The sequence below is a fragment of the Lynx canadensis genome, chromosome A1 (genome assembly GCF_007474595.2).
Source record: "Lynx canadensis isolate LIC74 chromosome A1, mLynCan4.pri.v2, whole genome shotgun sequence".
Lineage (NCBI taxonomy): Eukaryota > Metazoa > Chordata > Mammalia > Carnivora > Felidae > Lynx > Lynx canadensis.
Window position 1 is genome coordinate 180,777,991 of NC_044303.2, and position 24,934 is coordinate 180,802,924.

Consider the following 24,934-nt stretch of genomic DNA (forward strand, 5'->3'; position numbering starts at 1 on the left):
GCCCGGCCTGAGGGGAGGAACCGGCCGGGCCTTCCCGCGCGGCCGAGACACCTCCGGAGTCGACTCCACTACCCCCCGTGCTCCGGACCCGAGGCTGCCTTTGGTTCCTTAGGCAGACGCCATGAAGATCAAGGATGCCAAGAAACCCTGTAAGATGGGGGCTTGGGCCCCCCGGGTTGGGAGAGCACTTTGGGCCCCGTGTAGAAGCGCCTTAGCGGAGCGGTGTTGTTCCCGGCCCGTCGGCCCTCGCAGGCGCCCGGCACGGGATGGGGGGGCGGAAGGACCATTTCAGCATCGGGGTCGAGGCTCCCTCTTCATTCCCCTGTGAGCGCGTGACGAACGCCTGCCGCCTCCTGGCTCTTTCCTCCCACTTCCTTCTCGAGATCTGGAAGGCACTTGGGGGAATTTTTGATTCGGGTTTTGCCAGACCAGACGGGAGCTATCAGTCCGCTGCCCTAGCTGGCTCTGAAGTCAGGTTGAAAATGGGTGTCATTTGCGCAGGGGCATTTACCGCCCCCCCCCCCTTTTTTTTTTTTTTACTGATTTCTGAGCTTCCAGCATGTGTCCTTGAAATCCTGGTGTGTTCCTGGGAGTTGTCACCGCTGTTACAATTAAAGCCTTTTTAAAACACGCCTGTAACCTATCAGCGGGTAATTGCTTTGGCTTGTTTTTGTTTAGAATAACAGCTAGATCGTGTTTGCTTGGAAAAAGAGACATAAAAGGATGAAAATCATAGGTATTCCCGCCGCTCAGGGCTAACCACTATTAATATTTTGGTGAATACTCAGATTTTTCTACGCCAGTATATATGTGCGAACTTTTTAATGAAACATTCTTTCCCATGTTTTAAACGAGCGTATCAACTTCCATTTTCTTCCTTTTATTTTTAGCCTTTTAAAAACCTTTACTCCTATAAATAGCTTATTTAATCATTCATTGTGATTTCATACTAAGTACATTCTCCCAGAGCAACTAGGAATGTGGGGATGCATGCTTATTAGAGTTGTGTTGGTAGGTCACAGTTTTTAGTGTCTCAAGTGATAAAACGGAGCACTGACACCTTCCCTTCTGGCCCATCAGGGTTCTTGTTACCTCAAGGGAGAGGCAACTTACTGCAGCACTCTGAAAACTATGGATTGTGATTTAAACGTGAGATAATTCATTCTTAATGTTACTGGTGAGGAAATTGAATTTATTTAGCCCCAGAGTAACTTTTCCAAGGCTATGCCAACCAACTCTGCTAATGAGGCTCAGGGCCCTAAGTGAACTCCTAGTCCAGTGTTCTTTTTTCTGCACCCATAGGGCATAATTTAGTCTAAATACTTAAACACAAACCTTTCTGACGTGGTGATTTTATCTGCCTGCTGAAGAAAATGTGTATTTTAACGATGATTTCTTGTGATCTTTAAAGAGTACTTACTCAAGGGGTCTATAGAATAGTGATGGGAAGGTTTAAATGACAGTTAATAGAGAACCAGTTTTAATTTTCTTTACGTTTGCTGAATTAAACTAACCTTGAACAGATGCAGTAACGTCGAACACTTGGACATGTTCCTTTAACACATACATTTTCCCTGCTTGTCTTAGAAGTTCCATTTGGTAAAATGAGTTGAACTTTGAGAAGCTCATATTCTAACTCTTAGGGTATTTTCTTTTTGCCATGATGCTGATGTGATTTGTTAGATTTGGGCACACTTGTAATCAGGTATGAATGCTGCCTCTGTCAAAGGTGCTTCAGCAAAGATAATACGTAAAGGTTTATAAAATAAACTAAGTTGAGAAAGGAGCACCTGTTTTTTAGAAGTTGCTTATTACTGCTTAGGGGACAGTGCTGAAAGAGTCATGCTGAAACACTAGTCAGTTAATCGGATTTAGAAGTCTAAAGTGACATTTCCCGTTTCTTATATGTAAAAGGTGACTGCTGCTTCCTCAGTTCTTCACTGGGAAAGTAAAGAACATCTTGTTTTTGTGTGGGGGAAGTATTTCAATTATGAGCTATAAATATATAGAACTAGAAAGTGTCATTTCTGACGTTTCAAACCACTCCGATTAGGGAAAGATGTATTTGTGTTGTTTTTGAGTACTTGTATGGGTTTTTTTTTTTTTTTTATAATTATAAACTAAGTGAGCACTTCCTATGTGTAAGGCACTCTTTACATGCATTGCAGCATTAAACAAGTGGCTTTAGCTTCACACTCTTACATTCACCTAAGGGTTAGAAAACATTGCTTTTAGATACAACACTAATATATTACAGGGTTAGAAACCAAATGCATGTATTTAACCAGAAAGTGAGAAAAAGAATCCGTTTCGTCCTCTAGTTGTATAAGGTTAGTGTTAATTCAACTCCAAGGGAAGGATGAAGTCAAACATGAACCTCATGACAAATTTTTCTAGTGAAAATGTTTCTAGTTTTCTATGAAAACGTGAAAAATGGCAATGTTTGCTTGCTTTGCCTTATGTTTTTCACACTGCTTAAGTATTAGATGTTAAAAAGCCAATCACGGGTTCCTCTCTACCTGGACTGACCTGGACTGATCTCTTAAGATATATTCAGTCTTTGTTTTGCTTACCTTTGTGACATGAAGCCTGATTAACAAGGGGACAGTAAAAGATAAATTTTTTTAATTTGATGAGATAAAGGTTTTTGAATCTCTGCTTTGCTAACCCAACCTGAAGCTTTTGTCAAGACCAGAGAGAAGTATATGGCATATATGTGTAGTTTGGCCTGTTTGTAAATTGAATCATTGTTTAACAATTATCACTTCCAGTAGATAATAAGGTACAATTTAATATGATAGTTTCTAACATTCCCTTAGATGTACCTAATTTACCAAAGGAAAAAAAAAATCTTACGTGATGCTTTTCTAAGGAATTGTGACACTGAAGGTGTGAAGGTGATTATTTTCTTAGTCTATTTTGAAACACCAGCATTTTTATTTGGAGTGATTATTGGGAAGAGCAAAATGTCTTTTTTATCCAAGAAGTTGAAGCATACTTGGAGTTTACCAGTGCACATTCCCATTTTAGAATTTTGTTTCTTAAAATAATCTAATGTCTTGAACATTTTCATCATTTGGTTTCTCTTTCTGCTAAAGAATAATTAAATCCTAATTTGGCATAGGATCCCTTTGGGCTGAAATCTGCATGGGGCCAATAGCAATTAAATGGTTTGATAATGCTTCTCCCCCACCCCTTTACAATGCCTAGCAAGACACCAAACTCACATAACACAACTTACTAGAAATTAACAGTTTGCCCTGTGGCTAGATGTCTCCTGCTGTTTAATCATTTCAAAAGGTGACTGGACATGCAGGTTTCTTCATTCATGATCCACCCTGGTAAGGAAGATAATTCTTGGTAGCACTTTATGCTTATGGTAGTCCTGGATATTTTTGTTACTTACAGGGAACTAATGGCAGCTCTTTTAGGCTTGGCTGAGAAATAGACTAGGAACTATTATTTTTTTGAAGTCCAAGTAAATCACAGGAGATTCTAGGAAAGTCTGGGGAAGGCAATGCATATTTGCCATCATCAAAGTACGTATTTGTATTTATGGAGTGTGTGCTTTGTTTTTTAAATGTGTGTTTTGGTTCATTTTCTTTTTTTACCTTGGCAGTGGAGAGTTTAATTCTCAAAGAATAAAAAAAATATTTAGCTTATATGCAGTAAGTAGGCTGCTCATGCACTGGTGACCTACTTTTAACCTATCCCTTGGCTAAAAGCAACAAAGCTATAGGTATAGATACTTGCCTGACTTTTTAGAAAACTGATATTTTTATTACCTCATAAGCTATTAGTGGACCTGTGGTTGTACTTAATAACCTTATATTTGCTTCATGCTTTCATTGCAAATAAAGTTTGAGCTCCATGATCCTTTCCCCTCCTATTTTGGTCAGTGAGAAAATGTTTTGTTTTGTTTTGTTTTGTTTTTTATGTACTGAACAATGTAAAGATCGGTTATTTGACCACTTACTAAATGATAGGAGTGGGTCATAATTAAGGATTTGTGTTTTCTGTGGTGCACGCCTGGCTGGATCAGTTGTTAGAGCATGCAGTTCTTGATCTCTGGGTTGTGAGTTCCAAACCCATGTTAGGTGTGGAGATTACTTAAAAAATAAAATCTTTAAAAAAAAAGAAGAACTTGTGTTTTCTGTGTTCTTATTGCCTTCTCCATACTTTTTGAATGTGATCCTCCCCACCTGCCCACATAAGGAAATGAATTCCAGAATTCTGAGTTGAAAGGCTCACTAATACCAAAGGTGGCTGTTACCAGTTGTGTTTTTTTTTTTTGTCAGTGGCAAGGCTGAGTTCTCTTTCAGTATCTACCTTTCTGATTTTAAGAAGAGAATTACCGTAAGTGAGATTTACTAAGAAATAGAGGGAACATGTCATGTTCTAGATTGCACATGATGAGTGAGAAACTCATCATTTACAATCTAGTTACCCCTCCTTTAAGAACAGACATCTCCTAGGCTAGATGTGAGATGAATCTTGAGCTTTTTGCATTCATAATTTTAAAAGCCTACCTCTAGGCAATAACCCTTAAAGAAATTACATAGTTCTTCCAACTTAATCTGAGGTATTTGGAAGAACCTTCTGTTTCTTTAGTGTACAAAAGTGGCTACACAAAGATTTAAAATTGAATGGTAGGTGTGCCTGGAAAGCTCAGTTAGCTAAGCTTGACTTTTGACCTCAGCTCAGGTCTTGATCTCCCTGGGCTCCGTGCTGGGCTTGAAGCCTACTTAAAAAGATAAAATTGAATGGTAGTACTCTGTTCCATAAATTTGTCGTTGTTGATGGTTGTTAGGTCATACATATTTTATATTCTTCAGCAATTAATGTAATTTAAAAGAAATAAGGGATTTGGTATACTGTAATAATAAAACAGCTTTGTTTACAAATGTTTTTTACTTTCTGTGTGGAGTTTTCCTTTTCATATAGGACAAGTTTGGTTGTTTCATGCAAATAGATCAAGAAAAGCCTTTTAAAAGAAGAAGAAGTGAAAGGTTTTTGTTTTTCGTTATCATTTTAATGATAATTACACCTAAACAGTCATTTTCTGTCTCTCAGAAAAAACTGGTTAACACTTTCTTGCACCCAATCCTGTTTCATTCACAAACAGGATTTCATTCTGTGAGCCTTTCGGTTGCCTACTCCACAATTCCGTGTTTTGGAATTGGCCATTGCCCTTTGGGGTCAAAAACCTTAGTGCTAACCACACTGGTTTAGAAAAGTAGAAAGTTTCTTCCTCCCCAGTATTTTTATCTGTAAACTTCAAATATCTTCCTAGGCAGTAAGTAAGGTTCTTTTAAAAATTATGGCTTCATGTAAGAATTAAAAGTTCTTCACATAAGTGTTAATTGGTTTTTTGTTTTTTTTTTTCTTTCAAGAATGGCAGTGTTCACTTATTTATAAGCCTGGGAGTAGGCAGGGACTTCTGACTAAAAATAAAAATAAAATGAACTTTGAACTTGGTAATGTTTCAGCGTTATAGTTTGCGTGGAAGTAACATTTTTATTTGTATATTTTGACACCTGACAAAGGCATAGAAAGAAAGACTATAAACTTAAACAACTTTTAAAGTATTTTGAACTTTGGAAAATAAAAGTTTTTAGCTCAATAAAACTCACCTTGTAGAAAATTTTCTATCCCAAAATATACTTTACATAGCAGCAATGATTTGCACACCCACCCCCATGAAATCTAGAATCAAGCATCAATCAAATCAATCATTTTGGTTATATAATCTCAGAAGCATTCCTATGTTTTATCTAATATCCATTGAAAAGTGTCCTAACTGCATATCTGTTCAACAGTTTGGGAAAATTCTGAAGGCATCTCTGATTTATTGGATCAGTAAAGCTACTCTGTATTGTTTTCTTTTAAGACAAACAGTTGCTGTGAATATCCCCTTTGTAACTGTTAGTATTGCTACTTCCTAGTAGGGATTGAAAAATTGAGAAACTTTAGCCTGTTTCTTTTACTACATCTTAGTTATTTATAAAAATATAGGCATAAAAGCACAATGCCTCTTTGGGGTCTTACTGCCACCCAGATTATGGTCTTATATCATTTTACAATTTTTTTAAAGAAGTTTCTATTTTAAGATTGTCTTTAATGTAGACCTATATCTGCAACTTAGGTTTCCAATACAAAAACAGGCTAGAAAGAAAGAAAAGGAAAGAAAGAAAAGTGAGCTCTTTCTCCAGAAAAAGATAAGAATTACACTTCCTCATATTTAATATTAATTTCAGTAAATGTAAAATTCTGTAATGGAGAAATATATAGAATCCTATCTTGCTGAATTGTATGTTCCTGGTTTCTAATAGTCACACATAACAAAAACACTAATATTTAAGAAACAGAATTTTAGAGGGAACTAGTCGTCTTTGACAACTTATACATAAAAACCTGTTATATATTTTATTCTGAGGTATTTTGTAATGTATGTATTTAAGTATTAAATTATTTTGAGTATCATCTTGTTTAAGAGATGAATAGAGATGAATACAGAGAATAGAAACAGACCTTAAAGAAACTTGGATTCAGAGAAGTTAATGGCTTTTCTAAAGTCATATAGTCCAGTTAGTGAAAGAGCACCAAGTCCCAACTTACCTACCCAAATGATAGAACTGGCTGCCCACATATGCCCCAGGTAGACTTATCTTCAATATTATTAACAGCTAATTTTATTAACCAGATATACCAAAGAAACCTAATGCTTAATGAGAAAGAATAAGATTTCTTTTTAAGGAGGTATTTTTACCTTGGGTTACTTGAAGTAATTATAGGCCAATTTTACTATGTTAAAATGTTACTAGAAACATTATCAAGTCCTAGGTCGTGACCTATTTATTAAAACAGAATTGTTCCAAATTTTTCCTGATCCCCTGCGGCATATGGTAAGTATTTAATAAATGAAAAGGAATGCCTACCAGACCAGGAATTAAAAGGCCCTGGACCAGCTCTAAGCATCCTATGTTACAGTTTTAGAAAATATACAAAGTAATGCTTCAAATGGAAAAAGCTGAGTTGCACATAGAAGATGCATCTTACCCCAAAAATATTACTGACTGCATGATTCAGAGTAAGCGAAATTTGTGGCTAATTAACTAGTTTCTAACTAATTTGTGTTTCTAAAACCAAGGTAGGTAAAGTTATTACTTTTTTTAATCCACAGCTTTCCCATGGTTTGGCATGGACATTGGGGGGACTCTAGTAAAGCTCTCCTATTTTGAACCTATTGATATCACAGCAGAGGAAGAACAAGAAGAGGTTGAGAGCTTAAAAAGTATCCGGAAATATTTGACTTCTAATGTAGCATATGGATCCACTGGTATTCGGGATGTACACCTTGAACTGAAGGATTTAACACTTTTTGGCCGAAGAGGGAACTTGCACTTTATCAGATTTCCAACCCATGACCTGCCTACTTTTATCCAAATGGGAAGAGATAAAAACTTCTCAACATTACACACGGTGCTATGTGCTACAGGAGGTGGTGCTTACAAGTTTGAAGAAGATTTCCGCACAGTAGGTATCTGTTACTCAAAGCCAAACATTGATACCCATTCTCTTTAATTTTTAAAACATGAGTCTAGGTTTCCTTCCATCTTACATGTTTCTTAGATTAGTTGCCCCTGGTTGGATACAGAGGAAGTTTATATTCATGACAAGCTTTTCATCTGGGACACGTTTTTGGCAGTGGGGGGTGGGGTGGGAGGGGGCAGAGGGAGACAGTCTCAAGCAGGCTCCACTCTCAACGTAGAGCCCAACATGGGGCTCCATCTCATAACCTTGAGACCATGCCCTGAGCCAAAATCAAGAGTAAGACATTTAACCAACTGAGCAACCTAGGCACCCTTCATTTGGGGCACTTAAACACCTTTATAGACTGAGTAAAAAATCACCCAGATTTGGCCTTATTGTACATAATGTTTGGTAAAACCTGCTAGGTTTAGGGACTGTTACAAAGCTACAATAAGAAGAAATTTCAGTGAATTTGGTAGTGTACGAAGCCAGATATAAGTGGGGTTTGAATTATTTTCACTATTACTGTCTTGTGTTTGCATTGCTCTTTGTTATTACTCATATAGCCCTCTCTCCTAGGGCCATCCCCCTCCCCCCAAAGAAAAACAGCTGAAGCCAGTGTCTTTTGACTAGTAGACATCTGAATGAAAGTCCCTATTACCTCCTTTTCCTGATTTTATCTGTCAACATTACCATGGTCTTGTCTCAAAGAGTGCCATTTGGAAATGGCAAATGTAAGCATTGATTTATGTGCTAGTGGGGGTTTGCCAAGCTTCTAGTTCTTTCCATTAGAGTAAAGATTACAAAGTTGGCATTTGGGGCTACTGAAATTTGTTTTCTGTGAAAATAAGCAAGTGGACCGTTTAATTTCTTAAATTTATATAAGAAAAATCTTAATAGAACATAAGTGATCACTTACATGGCTCATATAACATAAGCCCCTTAAACTTTGGGATAGTTTAAAAGTCTAAATTTTATTAATTCTTTTATTTTGATGGATAATACTGATTTGTTTTCAATTTATTGAATAATTTGAACATAAATTTCATAAATTTGAGACCAGTTTGCTTGGACATGAGATATTTGGTGTTTAATATTCTTACCAAAAGCAGTGTCCTTGATGCCAGCTTTCATTTCACCTGGCCACTATCAATATTTTCTAGTGATGAAGTTCTGTAATAACTTTCCTGTTGATGCTCCATCATTTATTAAGCTAATAATTGAGCATGTAGTATATATCAAGTATTATGCTAGACACAGCTCAGCTGGAAATAAGACACAGTCTTAGCCCCGAAAGAATGTAGTAGTCTAGACCACACAAATGATTTAAAAGTAAAAGTACCGTGTCTGATAATTAATGCTATTGCTGTGAAAAACAGTGCCACGGTAACACCAGAGTAGTGTGGTACCTAACAAGTTCTGGATAATGAAAGCTTCCCAGAGGAAGTGATCTCTAAGCTGAGATTTTATTACAAATACTTTATAACATTCTTTACTAACCTGAAGTGAGTTTAATAATTTCAAACTAGTACTCAAAGTATAATATAGAGACAGGAAATGAAGTTATTTATATATTGGTAGATTTCTCTAGTAGGATCACATAAAAGGGGCATAATGAAATAGTTAGATACTGGCACTTAGATATACATTCACCGTAAATTCTAAAGCCACAAATGCTAACAGATTGATACGGAAGTCCAGTATTTCCTCAGTTTATATAATGGTTGCATTCCTAGCAAATTTAGTGTATATATGTTAAAACCATATAAAGAATACTTTATGTTTACATAGGCATGGATAATTATAAACAAATTTTCCTACTGCTACCTACAAAAATGTCTGTCAGAACAGTGAAAGATAGAGCAGGAATGGGATATTTCTTTGTTTTGCACAACTGCCCCACTCACTGGAGTTGTGCCCCACTCATTTGCACAACTGCCCCACTCCTCTGACATCACAAGTCCCTGCCCATTAAATGTTAGTTTGGTTCTTTTCTCCTCTCTATCTTTGTGAAAACTGAAAATCCCCACAAATACCTCCAGAGGTAATACCACCATCACCGAGAATCATAGGACTAAGAGATGTTGACACAAAACAAGTGGAAATGTATAGATGATTTTGAAGTTTTATAAAGTATGTGAAAATTATACAGTGCATTTGAGTCAAATATTTTTAATACTGTCCCTCGTTCACTTTGTACAACTTTTTTGGTGTTTTTGTGTGTTTTTGTTTTACAGATTGGAAACCTCCACCTGCACAAACTGGATGAACTTGACTGCCTTGTAAAGGGCTTGCTGTATATAGATTCTGTCAGTTTCAATGGACAAGCAGAGTGCTATTATTTTGCTAATGCCTCAGAACCTGAGCGATGCCAAAAGATGCCTTTTAACTTGGATGATCCCTATCCACTGCTGATAGTGAACATTGGTTCAGGAGTCAGTATTTTAGCAGTCCATTCCAAAGACAACTATAAACGAGTAACCGGGACAAGGTAGTAACCTTTTTGTTCTTATTGCAGCATTCATGTTGTTTTATACACAGAAGTTGTGAACTCATATTAATGCCAGCCTTTAACATGTATTTATGCAATAGAAAAAAAAAGGTAGATGTGTAAGTAGAAGTTAAAGTGTTACAGATAATTTTGTTTCATAAGGTATGTGTGTAAAGACTCAAACTGAAATCATTATTTATATTTGCTTAGCAACAGTTGGCACTAAACTTTCCACAATTGTAAGAGGGAATTTTTATCTGGAATGATTCCAGGGACTTTTTTATTTTCCAAAGCATTCTTCTCTCCTTTCACTATTTTATAGATATATTTAAGCCTAATGCTTGACACTGGTTAGCTTGCATGCTGATTGGATTAGATTCATATTTAAGTGTTGTGTTAGACAACATTATGATAATTCTTATAGGATGAATTGAACATAAGCTCTTTATGGAATAACATTAATGTTCCAAATATCCCAGTGTTTTCTATAATGCCTGAAGTATTGTGAAATGAAATTTTTAAATTGTCCTTATGATTCTGATATATACTTTATCAGCTTTTAAGGAGGGTAGAGACTCCTTTTTATTTGAGGAAGAAAGATTTTGGGGTTTATGAAAAATACTCATTTCCATTTTAAAGTAGTGCTCTTATTAAAGTGATACTTAATATTTTTGTTCGTTTTAATTAAACTGCCCCCCTCATGGAGTTCAGACTCACAACTCTGAGGGTCACATGTTCTACTGACTGAGCCAGCCAGGCGCCCCTGAGTGATCCTTAAATTAGTATTTTATATCTATGGTGGCTAAAAATCTACCTCTTTTGTGATGCTCTATGCCAGAGAATTACAGGGAAGTATTACCTACTGCAGTCAATTCTAAAAGAAATTAAGCCTGGTTAACAAAATTCCAGCAGTGACCAGGAATAGAGTCTGTTAGAAATTGAGGTGAAACTGAGGAACAAAGGTTTTGATTTTAGGGGTTAGAGAGACATTTCATTTTATCAGCATATCCAAAAGAATAACAGAACCAAGTAAATTTCTGGCATTAACATATTGACCAGACTGACAAAAATTTTCTCACCATATTCATTTCTGGGTCACATTAAATGCTTATGTATCGGGGCGCCTGGGTGGCGCAGTCGGTTAAGCGTCCGACTTCAGCCAGGTCACGATCTCACGGTCCGCGAGTTCGAGCCCCGCGTCGGGCTCTGGGCTGACGGCTCAGAGCCTGGAGCCTGTTTCCGGTTCTGTGTCTCCCTCTCTCTCTGCCCCTCCCCCGTTCATGCTCTGTCTCTCTCTGTCCCAAAAATAAATAAACGTTGAAAAAAAAATTAAAAAAAAAAAAAAATAAATGCTTATGTATCACAGTGAATTGATTTCAGCCTTGTCAGACCAAGTAAATAGACCTTTCACTAAATCATTTCCTGGAAACCATTTAGAGTTACAAATTTTCTCCTTTTAATTCATATAGTAATTTTTAACATTTAAACTGTTTTTTCACACACATAAAAGCATTTATTTTTTGGCAATTACAAAGTGTAAGGAATTGGTAAAGATAACAGAAGATATAAAATATCTCTTCCATCCTCATGATGCTTCCACCAAGTGATTATCTTTACCTTTGGTTTATTTCATCTGACAAATTTGGTTTTGCTAGGCATTTTTCTTATCTTCATTATGTTGATATTTCAGCACTTGGCATTAGCAATATGTTCTTTCTTTGTGTTTGTTGAATATATGAATACTCTCATTTTTACTCTGGAAGAAGAATACAGTGTATAAATGTAACTTACCCAGTTTTATTTTCTTTAGCCTTGGAGGAGGTACCTTTCTGGGTTTATGCTGTCTGTTGACTGGCTGTGAAAGTTTTGAAGAGGCTCTTGAAATGGCATCCAAAGGTGACAGCACCCAAGCCGACAAACTGGTCCGTGATATTTATGGAGGAGATTATGAAAGATTTCGTCTGCCAGGTTGGGCTGTAGCATCTAGGTAACTTTAATATTTATGTTGTAATGAAAGTTGCCTATTTAGTTTTTAGAAAGCAATATATTAGGAAGTTGTAAGGAGGCTTACTTACTCTTAACCCAGTTTAGGTTCCAAGTTTTGAACATTCATGTAGTTTAAAAATTAGATACACATTAAGAAGTCTCCCAGGTATATACCCTATAGGAAACCATTTTTATTCTTGTGCATCCTTTCAGTTTTTCTTGATGCAAATGTAAATACATATCCTTATCCTCCCCTTACTTAGAAGGTAACTTTCAAAAGGTAATATTTGTATACTACCATACAGCATACTGTATATACTCTTCAGTAGGCAAGATATCCTAGTCTGTCTGCTGGCCTCCCACCCTACCTTCATTTCTCTCTCTTTCTCACCTTCTTTTCTCCCCCTTCCCTTTTCCTCTCCCTCTCTCCCCCTTATTAACAGCTTCTTGGTATTTTATTGTGTGGGTTTATCAAAGTTTGTTGGATGTTTTGGTGGTTTCCAGTATTTTGCTGTGTATAGTTCAATGGGTCAGTCAGTAACCTTGTTAACATGCATTATTTTGTACATACCACATTTATCTGTAAGATAAATTCCCAAAAATGTTGATTATCAGCAGAATTGATTTTGTCTTTCATTTCTTTGCAGTTTTGGGAATATGATTTATAAGGAGAAGCGAGAATCTGTTAGTAAAGAAGATCTAGCAAGAGCAACTTTAGTAACTATCACCAATAACATTGGGTCTGTGGCACGAATGTGTGCTGTTAATGAGGTAAAAAAATTAACTATATGGAAAATGTGGATTGAAATTTTATTTATGTACAGCAGGGCTTCTTTATGTTCCTTAAGGAGGTCTCTAGGATTGAGGTTACTCATCTCTGTTAAATCCCAAGGCTCATTAGCTAAATGTCATGTGTACCCACTTATTGTTATTTGTAAAGAAAATAGCAGATAATTCAAATTGGAAGGAGGACAAATAGATATTTATATTTCAAATTTATCTAGAAGCTCTTCCAGAAATATACCACCTAAATCTCTTGAAGATAGAAAATTCTTTTTTCAAACATAGGACATTTTTGAGGTAACTACTGAAAGAGGGTTTGGTTTTGTTTTTTGGATTTTTTTGGTTGTTTTTTTTTTTTTTGCTGTTAATGTTGCATTTGATTAGCAAAGTGCTTGGAAGTTTTCTTATTGCCTTTGGCTTCTTTACAGTGCTGCCTTGTTGCATATGGATCAAGCAGCATTGTACAGGGCTATGAAGGCATTGAGACTTGTTCTTCACATGCAATTTGAATGATACATACTTATGAAAAGCATAGATTTACCTCGTAGATTTGCCTCACTGTTGGGTTATTTTTATATGAAGGAGAGTAAATACACAGTTCTGCCTTCATGTAATAGATGTATTTGCCCATTTAATTTTTGTAAATATCAAATACTTTAAATGAATTGGAAATTTTGCTTTTTGAGGGAATCCTTCATTTGTTCATTCATTTATTCATTGTGGAGTACCTTGTACCAGGTATTTTTCTAGGCACTAGGGATATATTAGTGAAAAAAACAAAGACCCCTGACTTTGTGGAGCTTCCATCTATTCTAGTGATAGAGTAAATTTTTTAGTATATGTTAGGTAATAAATGCTACTTTTTACAAAAAGAAAACCAAACAAGATAAAGAGAATGGCAGAAGACAGATTGCTGAGTAGTTTGCTTGTTAAAGGAAGGCTTTATTGAAAATGTGACCCTTGGATAAATATTTAGAGGAGGTAAGATAATCATGCATATTATTCTGTGTTAAAATCCAGAGTTCTAAGTGTCTCAACAGTTTAGTAAGTTGGTGGAAAGAGCCACTAACAGGTGTTTTAACCAAGGTTTGGGGAATATTTCACTTTTGGGGGCAGACAATATTCTGGGACCTTTTTTCTTAGCCCTGTAGATCTATCTAGATTTTCCCTGGCCACTTAATAGTAATTAAGGCCATAGCTTACACTATCCAAACTCAGTGTGCAAAAATGTATACTCAGAAGTCAATATATTGTGAGAATAGAAAACATTTTGGAGATTGAAACACTAGTTCCTCCATCTAAGATTTCCTTCAAGGTATCTAGGGAACTAAATTAGTGAGTTGCATCTTAGCAGAGAGTAACTTGATGGGTTAGGCAGGGCCGGAGATGCTGGAAGCCTCAAGTTTACAGTGTTTTAATTCTAAATACATTTAAAATACTCTTCCTTGGTTTCTCTCCTTTAATCTCAATAATATTTCTCCAAATTACTTTCTTAATAGGTTATTTATTGGCCATTTTCAAAAACAAGTCTCATCTAAAATCATTTACTAGGGTCTTTCGAGAACTTTTCTTTTTTAAAATAGACTATATTTTTTAGACAAGTTTTAACTTCACAACAAAATTGAGTGGAAAATACAGAGTTCCCACATATACTCTTGAACCCCACTATCACCCAAAGCCCATAGTTTACATTTTGGCTTACTCTTGGTATATATTCTATGGATTGTGACAAATGTGTAGTGATATATCCTGAACTAAATTTTAAATATTCAGGATTATGGAGGTATATGTACCAGGAATGTAATAGACACTAAAAAAAGGTAGTGGCTAATTATATTTTTAAGTGGAGATTTTCTAAACCCTACTGTATTATAAAATGTACTTGATAGCTCTTATTTCAGGTCATTTTATTTGTTCTTTTCTTTTAGAAAATAAACAGAGTTGTCTTTGTCGGAAACTTTTTACGTGTCAATACTCTCTCAATGAAACTTTTGGCATATGCACTGGATTATTGGTCAAAAGGTCAACTGAAAGCATTGTTTCTAGAACATGAGGTATGATAGGAAAATGATGTTTTGTGAATTTTAATAGTATGCTTTTTTTATATGCAAGTTTTATATATTGCTTCTTGCTGTGTACTTAGAAGTATAAAACTGTGATTTACTAAATAGTATATTGAGTCCCACACTTCAGTTTGAATTGGGGAGATAGGGGTTACTATAACCCCCATAAAGGTTACATGGCCCATTAATGTAGGCACCCCATTAAGATGGAGTTTCCCACTTCTTCTGACCAAGAGAGAGCAGTATTAGATCTTATAAACTCCTTAAATATTGGGATTGCTTGTGTACTTAGTGGATTTGTTTTGTTAAATTGTTTTTTATTTTTTTTTTCCTCCCTTGAAATAACAAATATTAAATGTGAACAACACAAAAATATATAATTTAGCAGTGAAAATGTTTAAAATTCTTAATCCTCCCATCACAACCTCACCCCCACCTCCAGAGGTGACCACTGTTAAAATTTTGGAGTTTATTCAAGATTTTTTTCCTATTCTTTCACTACATCCATTTATTCTGATCTGAAAATATCAGTTCATGTAATATTTTGGGTTAAGTAAATTTACCTTGAATTATTTTGTTTCTGGTCAAGTGGACATATTAATAATTTTAATAACACATATTCAGAGTTTTCCCTTATAAGTGTCTGTTTCATTGTCTCTGCTCTCACCCTGTAGTTGAGAATGGTGTCCTGCTGTGCAGGCTCCGCATGGCATGCTGTATGCTGTGAGGATGACACATGAACAAAAGGAATTGCGTTTGAGGAAAAGGGGCAAGAGGGGTACAGACTTGCAGCAATAACCTTAGAAGCTTTTTAATGTCTAAGAGCAATACTTTAAAAATAGGTATTTCAGGGGTACCTGGGTGGCTCAGTTGGTTAAGCATCTGCCTCTTGATTATGGCTCAGATCATGATCTCACCGTCATGAGATCAAGCCCCAGTCAGGGGCGTGGAGCCTGCTTAAAATTCTCTGTCTCTGTTATTTCCCCGTGCGCGCTCGCTCTTGCTCTCGCGCGCTCTCTCTCTCTCAAAAGCACGTATTTCATATTTTCAGATATTAACTGATAACACAAATTGGTAGATTTCCAAATAGATGTTCTTAAATAGATTATAATAAATATCTGTTCCTAATAATGAATATTGTATGCTAATTTAAAAGCTAGACTGCATTAATAATTGTTTTTAAATTATACAGGGATACTTTGGAGCAGTTGGTGCACTTCTTGGGCTGCCAAATTTCAGCTAAAAAGCATCCGGTTTCTCTCTGCTAATAAATGTCATCCAAGAGGAACTGAAAACCAGAGGCATCATTACTGGGAACCAAAGGATAACAGAGTAGCACTACTGCTGTTGATTTTTAAATGTCAGAATGGTAAGCTGCTGAAAGTTGCCATATTAAAAGAGAGCTTGGTAACATGTGAAGTATTTCTAATTGAAATGCTTTCCCTTCTGTATATAACCAGTGTTAAATCCTTAAATGCAATACAGCCTCTGATTCTTGAGCTTCCTCTGAGAAGATTTTCTATTTATTTTATGTAGCCAACATTGCAGTACTGTATGCTCAAACACAAATCTTAAAGTCTCAGAAATGTTTAGCTCCTGAAAATAATTGAATCTGAATAAGTGTGTTCTATGTGTTTTGGTTACTAGTAAGTGGACAGTAACATACTCTGTATCAAACTTATTGAAATGGCTATCAAAGATGATAATTTTTATGTGATTTTAGAAATGTTAAGGCAATATTAACTTTTCATTATTGTAGTTTTGTCAGCATTTCCCCCGGCCAAAAAAGCACGTTTATGTGATCTTTTCCCAGACATACAAGCTTTTTCAAATGGTATAATTTAATTAGAATACTATTGTTAAATATTAGCCTGAATTTTAAAATGAATCCTAGAAAATGCACATAATTGGTGATATTGCACTTCCTGTATTTTTTAAGTTAATCATTATATTTAAAAATGTTTCATATTTTTTAATTGGAGGCTCAATTACTTATTTGAAAGTCCATTTAATGAAGTCCCAGGACTCTTCTAGTAGAATATGTTTTGCGTGCATTGATAGAAGTCTGTGATCTTTCTGTACCACATTTATCTTGGGCCCAAACTGAGTCATTTCTGTTTAATTAGGTCTGACCATCAAAACTACAGACTTTAATCTGTTATGAACAGCAACCAAATCATATTCTAAACAGATGTGATGGAAATCTGAAATATGAATGGTTTTGAAACTGTAGGAGTCTGAGGCAGTATTACAGAATTCTAAAAAGATCAGTGTTTTACCATTTTGGTAATAGAGGCATTATAGTTTCAAAATTTGTAAGTCCTTTTGCCTTGGAATTTGTTCTCTATTTTGAAGTCATTTTTTATAATGTTACAAATCTTTTCAGATTTTTACTTTGGCAGCAACATTTTGGAGGTCCTGTAGTTCAGCGAATACTCAAGACCATTACTTAATGGTTTACAAAGTAGACTTGGAGAAAATATTCACCTCCTTAAATTACCAGTAAATCTGGATGTACTTGGAAGAGCTTAAAAATTGTGTATATTACAGGAAGAAAGAAGTATTAGTATGTTTTTATAGAACATAATTTTGCTCCATAAAGAACAATTTGCAGTAGAGGTGCTGGACATTTCTCCTTATAGTTTTCAAATTTTGTGCTCAAATATTTAAAATTCAGTTTTATTTATCTAAAGACGTGAACATATGAACAATAGGAGTGAATACGTAGAGGAAAAAGCATGCAAGGTAATGTTTTGGAATTTAGAATATTTGGAACTTAGCGTTCATGTTCGGTCAGTAAGCCACTCTGAAACCCGACAGTGACTAAACATCTGTGACTTTACTGTTTCCGTTGTTGTGGTTAGATCTTTCTGTCACTACAAAAAGCTACATGTTCAGTTTATTTTAAAATTTTGTGATTTGGACATTTGTACAAAAAGTTTTTATTTTTAAATGATAATTTCACATTGTATCCTGTGGCAAACTACGTTACCAGCTGTAGATTTAGGACCGTGTTTAAGAAAGAAATGGAGGGGTGCCTTGCTGGCTTAGTCGGTTGAGTGTCTGACTCTTGGTTTCAGCTCAGGTCATGTTCTCACAGTTTGTGATTTTGAACCCTGTGTCAGGTTATGCACTGCTAGCATAGAGCCTGCTTGGGATTTTCTCTCTGCCTCTCCACCACTCACATATTCTCTCTCTCTCTCTCTCTCTCTCTCTCTCTCTCAATAAATAAATAAATAAAAACTTAAAAAAGAAAGAAAAGAAAATGGAATGGTCAGGGTCCATGTAAGTTAATTTGATCAATACTCTGGTTAATCTGAGAATGTGGTTCATACTTTGTGTCCTTTGAAACTGAAATTTCCTATTAAAATGCATATAAAGTGAACAACCCTTTCAACACTGTTACTCTTGGCCATTCTCATGTATAGTCAAGAATTACTTGAGTAATAAGAATGAACACAGAGTTGTGATCCAGACTGCCAAGATTATGTTTTTTTAAACATAATCTCATGAAATTCTTTGTAAGCATGCAGTGGTAAATAGGTTTGGTTCTAAGCCCAAACAGCATAATGCCTCAGAGCTCTATTTCTATTAGGCTATACTGTTTAAGAACATAAAGTGTGAGCAGTATGTAATTTTATATTTTCTAGCAGGCATATTTAAAAAGTAAAAAGAAACAGGTGAAAATCATTTTGATTATATATTTCTTCTTGACCCAGTATATCTGGTATGTTACTATTTCAACGTATAATCAATATAAAATGTTATTTAGGAGATACTGTACCTTTTCTTTCTTTTTTTTTTTTTTTACTTTGCCTTCAAAACCAGTGTGTATTTACACTTAATAGCACATGTCAGTTTAGGCTAACCACATTCCAGGTTCTCAGTAGCCACATTTGAGTAGTAGCTACTGTACTAGACAGTTCAGTTCCAGAACCAGCTCTTAAAAATGACCACTATCAAGTATCCATGAAAATTTTATGGATAAGGGCTTTTAAAAGAATACTTGAGAAGGGGATATAGGAAATGTTATTTTTTATGGGAAAAATATGGAACTTTTTAAAAAAATACAGATTAAGAAATACCTTGTTTGGGCTAGTTTATTTTACAAAGACAAGCTGTATTTCTGACTGTTCCAAAAAATAGCTGACATGGGATCCTGCCATTTCATCATACTGTGTATCATTTTTCCAGTGATACACTGGATAAAGTTGCTCAAGACCCATCCTGACTGGCCTCAACAGTCTCCAAAATGTCTGTTTCCTTCACTGAAGCAAATTTGAGGATTCCAGTGACTTAAATCCCCTTCCCACCCCCAACCTCATCTACTTGAATTTAGAGAAGACAATTTTAAAGGACAAAAAAGAGACCCTTTTAATTCTTCATTGAGTTGTATATACATGAGAGAATTTTCTTTATAACTTTTGGATTTAATTTTCATTCTTAAAAACTGATAATATTTTCAGATGCAAAGAGCACTATCAGTTTGGGGGCTTGGTAAAGAACACAAGGTCTAGAACTTTCCACCCCAACCCCCTTGTCCCCCCAAAAAAGATTGCCTTTTAACTAGAGACTCTTAGAACTAATGGCCTTCAGTTCTATAACCAGTCTCTCCATAGACCTAGTATTAGACTTGTTTGACTGTCAACAGGGGTATTTATTCCTTGTTCGGCTGCTCTAATTTAAATAGGTGGGCTCTTAGTTTAAATAAATGGCCATTGCCAATAACATATACACGGCAATTGATGGTCTTTCAAAAGGTTCAGATTCCTTTGCCAAATATTAGACTCTGTAAAATTCCTGAGTTTTTACTTTTACATGCAAATGTGATTACTGTATTCTAAGTACCAGTTCCTGAAAGTCCGTTTCTATAAGAAAAATGATGCAGCTGAAGGGAAAGGTTTTCCTCTATGTCCTGTAGGACTCTTACCTTTGAGAGCAGTCTTGCCTTGATTTCTAAGGTTGCATTCTTGGGTGGAAAGCTTATTAGCAAGTTAATAGTTCCCAGATATCCTTTATAACCACTTTGCTTGTTATATGCAAAAATTTTATATTTTGTTTGGTGTATCTTTTTTTTTCTGTTGAGCACTTTATGCTTTTTAGTCTATTGCATTTGAGAATGTAGTTTAGAAATCCTTTCTTATTTAAAGCCATGTAAAAACTGTTAAAGGATAATCACCAGAAAAAATGAGTGTGCATTATTTTGCATTTAACTTACTGGTTTGTGGTATGTATAAACAAAATATTAGAAATATATTGCCTTTTTGTAATCCTCTTTGACCTTATTTAAGATGATTTGCCAAGAAATATCATTGATGTCCTGTTTTCCTAGTAAGTTTATTTTAGTGTGTTTTATTCTAATACTGAAGGAATTCAGCCAACTTTGTTTATATTGTCAGATAACCTCAGAAAATAATGTGCTTTATCTGTATTACTGCCTATTTTCAATATCTGAGACAGTAGTTGTCTTATATTTTCTACTGAGCCTAGTAATAATCAGCAAAGACCAAAAGAAGTAATTTTTTTCTTCCTTTAAGGTATTTTTAATAGCCTGATAAAAATAATGGTGGCTTGAAAAGTAAATTACCCCAGCTTTTTGACCATATCTAAATTCTGAGTAATTTCCACTTCTAAAAAGTTCAGATGTCTTCTAAAACCAGTCTCTATTGCTCGTGTTATCTCTTGTGTATTCAGTGGATGTGGGGATCATGATTTGGTATTACATTGGAAATAGTGCCAGCCACTCTTCTAAATTCTTTGAATATTATTTTCTTTCATTGTAAAATGAGGAAATTGATTTGTTACAATGGGAAAGGACACTATTATCATCAAGATCCTGAAAGACAGTTGGTTGCTCCATTCATGGCAGCATTTGGAGACTAAACTCATTTGTTTAGATATTTGGTGTCAATGTTTTGGAGTTAATTTGATTTGTATATGTTGATAGGTACTAGATTCTGGATTCTCACCAAACCAATAGAATGATATTAGGTTTCTCTCATAATGTTATGTTATTGCCTGTAATGGCCAAGTAGATCTATCTTAAAGTAATATAAGAGGATATATATATATATATATATATATATATATAAACTGTGTATGTGTGTGCTTTAATCTGTGGAAGTATCAGAAATTTTTATTGAGTTAACTCTAAAATTATGTGGACATTATTAGAACTTTTCCGTTGTACAAAAAGAAACATCCCACTAAATTCATGAATGTATGAATATTAGATATATTTGAGATTCTTTAGTGGCCATTGTCTTCAAGTTCTTTCTTTCTGGTCATTGTGAATAGGAACAGATGTGAGATTAACCCCTCCAAGAATTACTTACTGCTTTTGTCAAACACAGTTTGTAGCAAAATGTATAAAACAGTTTTAATTACCTCCAGGTGAGTTGAAATGTCATGTATTCTAGTCATCTACATCCAATATGATGAAGGCCTAAAACACTTTTATCCTTAGAATTATCTGAGGATAATCAAATTGTACATGTGTGTGACAAAATAATGTAGCAGTGAGTTGATCTGGGACTTCAAGTACATGAGTTCGTGCTGAATGATGTGTTTGAGGGGAATTTTTCCCCCCTTAAAAAAAATCTAGAAATCTTTACATTCTGGCTTTTTGTATAGTGAAGAGATTATTTTTCTTTTGTAGTGTTAGTCATTTTGCTGCAGCAGCCACTAATTCTGTGTTTAAAAGAACTAAAGTGGAATGTATTTTTCAAAGGAGTGAATGAAGTTAAAATTCAAGGTTTTGAATTATATAAAATATGCAACTAAATTTCAATTCTGAGATATTGCTGGTTTTGTTTTTTGGGTTTTGTTTTGTTTTTTTGCTATTTCTTAACATCTTTCGTTCGTTGCAGTAACAGTTTCAATAGCTTTCAAAGAACATTTCAACTTTTACATAATTTGTAAAGCATATGTAAGTAATGCAGATAGTTTGAGATAATTTTGGCTTTACATTGTATCTCTGAATCATGGACATCATATCTGTCACAGTCAGTAGTGATTACAGATAACCAAGCCATTTTGAAATTTACCACTTTTTTCCTGAGGGGCCCTTTTTAGTTTACAACATTTAGAAGCAAAGGGTAACTTTATACATCTAACATCAATATCTTAGTCTCTTGATCCCAAATATAATTAATGGAATTAGGATATAAGTCATATTAAGACAGTTTTATCATGTCTTTATTTGAGCTTTTTATTTGAATACATTGAGAGTTCAGCTTTTTAAATAAGTTGAATGGCACTTGTCTTACTTCTGCCCAGTGATTGACCAAATTCTATCTAGATGTTTGTATGTTTGAATTTTACTTACACAAGCCATTTCAGTTTAAGTTGCCTTATTCTGTCACATCGTTCTTGTCAAGTCTGAGCTTTGTCATGTTGGAATTCTTCTAACAATGAATCTGTGATGTAAAAAATGTATGATGTGCTACAAATTTTATTCATAATAAACTAAGTTATAGCCTATTGTAACCTATAAAACATTGCTTGTAAATCGTCTAATTTATTTTTTCATTTATGTACATTTTCTTATGTAAATTTTTAAATATTTGTTGTGGCCTGTTCTATAAACATTCTTGTACTCTTCTCCTTAATCCTTATTTGCATGAAGGAAGCTTAGGTTTTGCTTGTTTATATTGGCTGGCAATTAGGCCAACTTCAGTACTTTCTGCCTTCTTTTCTGTAGTTTAACTTTTTCTAGTTTTCTTCATATTCTAAATAAATGTTAAAATCATACTTTTTATTTCCTACTTTCCAAATAAATTCTCTAAGTTGTTTCCTATGTGTATGTTTTTATTATTTCATTTTATATATTGTACTCCTACATTTTCACTGATTAAAGTTGTAGCTGAAATTACCTATAGTAGAATGTAAACTCTGAGAACAAAGACTTGGCAAAGTCTTACCTTTATCCTGAGTAGTTGGCACAGAGAAGGCGTTCAATAAACAATTGTACAGAAAGTGTCTTATCTGTCATGTAAGAAGTAATTGTTAGTTTTTCCCCACCTTCTTCCCATCATTAGAAAGTACAGTTAGTTATTCACAAATGAGAGTCTTAATGACACTGGGTAAAAAATTAAAGATTTCATCTGAGTAAACTTCAAATTAGAGGTGCCCTGGTATCTCTCACACACCAGTAGCCAGTGACCAGCCAAGTTTGGGCACTCAAAGACTGCCGAATCAAACCTAGGATTTTACAGGGAATTACAAAGCTCAGAGAAGTCAACTGTACTGTGCCAGGTCACACAGCTGATTATTAGCAGAACCAAAACTAAACTAGTTTTTCTCAGCCCATTCCACTGTTGTTGTTGTTTTAACCCTCTTCCTGTTGGGCAGGTAGCATATAGGAACAGAATGTTATTCAAATAAATTTAAAAATAATTAGGTTATAACATCCAAGTAAGATAGAACAATCAAAATAGAAAAATTAGAACAACTATAAGTACACAAAAACCAAAAAAGGTAAATATCTTCATAAACAATAAAGTATACTAAAATTTGCCAATTGAAGAAGTAATCTGGGTTTAAAGGGAGAAACATCCATAAGCTTTTTATAAAATAGAATGTTGACTAAAGTGTGAGAGAGGTCAAGACACCATTTTACAAAAAAACCCATTCCCAATGCAGCAACACAATAGGGAAGGATCTCACCACAGATACTTCTGGACGTGAAGGATTTGTGCCCCCTATCAGGTACTCCAGCCCCTGGGATCTGTACCAGAGAGAGAAGCTCCCATAACATCTGGCTTGAAAAAGCAAAAGAGCTGATGTCTAGGGATCCCAAAGTGCTATAGGAAATAGATTCCTCTCTTGGGGGGGTTCATACACAGTCTCACTAAACACAAGACGGCCAAAAGCCAAAAGTTGGGGAAGTGCCTGGCAGCAACCCATAAATGAATACCATAGGTTCAGGGGTCCTTCCTCAGGAGTGAGGGGTTCAAGCCCCAAGTTGGGGATCCCCTGCTCTGGAGATCTGCACTGGGAAGACCTGATTTTGAAAATTGGCAGGGCTTAGCTCCAGGGGCTTTGAAAATCAGTTGGGTTTAACTACAGGAGAGCCCAGGGCTATATAAGGTTACCAAAATCCTGCTCTTAAAGGTCCCATACACAATCTGATTCACTCTGAGGCATAGAACAGAGACAGCAGTTTGAAAAGCACCTTGGCCATGAGTGTAGGAGAGCTATTGACTAATTTTAAGGTATATGCCAGAGGGGCAGGGATTTGTAAGAACTCTGGGAACAGAAGTGCTGTTAGGCACCATTTTTCTTGACCTTTTTCAGTCCAGCTGGATCTATGCTGGTGGGCAACAGTTCGAACACTCTCCAGCTAGCTACATTGCTAGTACCACTCAGCCTGGTGTCCCTTGTGGACCTACCACACCCAATGAACCAACCCAGACAGGTGTCCTTCCAAAGCAGTTCCTGCCATACTACACCTAATAGGCAGCCTTCTTTGGAATCAGCAGCCCTCCAAAGCAACTCCTGCCCTCAGGAGGAAGGGAGACAACCAACCTGCCCACCAACATGCACATAACAGTCGTTGCCAGTCCCCTCAGCCAGCACCCCCACAGCAGTCCCTTCCCAATCATAACAGGAGGGTACACAAAGCCCACACAGGGGACACCGCAGGAGCACCTGGTTCTGGTAACCATGGGAAATTGTGCTTCTGGGAACCAAAGGCCCACACATAAGACCACTACCTTCAGGAGATGAAGTTGACCTACTAATACATAGAAACACAGAATCAGACAAAATGAAGAGACAGAGGAGTATGTCCTAAATGAAATAACAAGACAAAATCTTTGAAAAAGAAACAATGGAAATAATCTACCCATCTGAGAGTTCAAAGTGGTGGTCATAAAGATGGTCAGTGAATTTGAAGAATAAAACTCAGTGAGAACTTCAACAAAGATAGAAAATATAAAAACCAAGCTGAAGAATACAATAATGGAAATGAAAAATACCCTAGAGGGAATAAACAGATTAGAGAATGAGAAGAATGGATCAGTGGTCTGGAAGATTGGGTAGTAGAAATCATCCAAGCTGAACAGCAAAAGGAAAT

At 35.5% G+C, this 24,934-nt stretch overlaps 1 protein-coding gene across 2 annotated transcripts; it reads left to right on the forward strand.

Annotated features, from left to right (window-relative positions):
• PANK3 (pantothenate kinase 3) lies at window positions 1-22,353 on the forward strand. Of its 2 annotated transcripts, none has more exons than XM_030327800.2 (7): window positions 1-149; window positions 7,184-7,536; window positions 9,771-10,024; window positions 11,835-12,011; window positions 12,658-12,781; window positions 14,722-14,847; window positions 16,049-22,353. In XM_030327800.2, exons 1-7 carry the CDS (start codon window positions 122-124, stop codon window positions 16,097-16,099), a joined length of 1,113 nt encoding a protein of 370 aa, XP_030183660.1. In that variant the 5' UTR covers window positions 1-121; the 3' UTR covers window positions 16,100-22,353. The 2 variants fall into 2 exon arrangements, with proteins under 2 accessions (XP_030183660.1, XP_030183668.1); XM_030327808.2 differs by lacking the exon at window positions 1-149 and adding an exon at window positions 6,858-7,090.
• Window positions 22,354-24,934: the final 2,581 nt, after the last annotated feature.

Excerpts from the sequence above, each read along its gene's own strand:
- PANK3 (XM_030327808.2), top strand. The coding sequence starts at position 7,012 with ATGCTTCAAATGGAAAAAGCTGAGTTGCACATAGAAGATGCATCTTAC. Across the intron at positions 10,025-11,834 it reads AAACGAGTAACCGGGACAAG|CCTTGGAGGAGGTACCTTTC; the intron begins GTAGTAACCTTT and ends TATTTTCTTTAG. Across the intron at positions 14,848-16,048 it reads CATTGTTTCTAGAACATGAG|GGATACTTTGGAGCAGTTGG; the intron begins GTATGATAGGAA and ends TAAATTATACAG.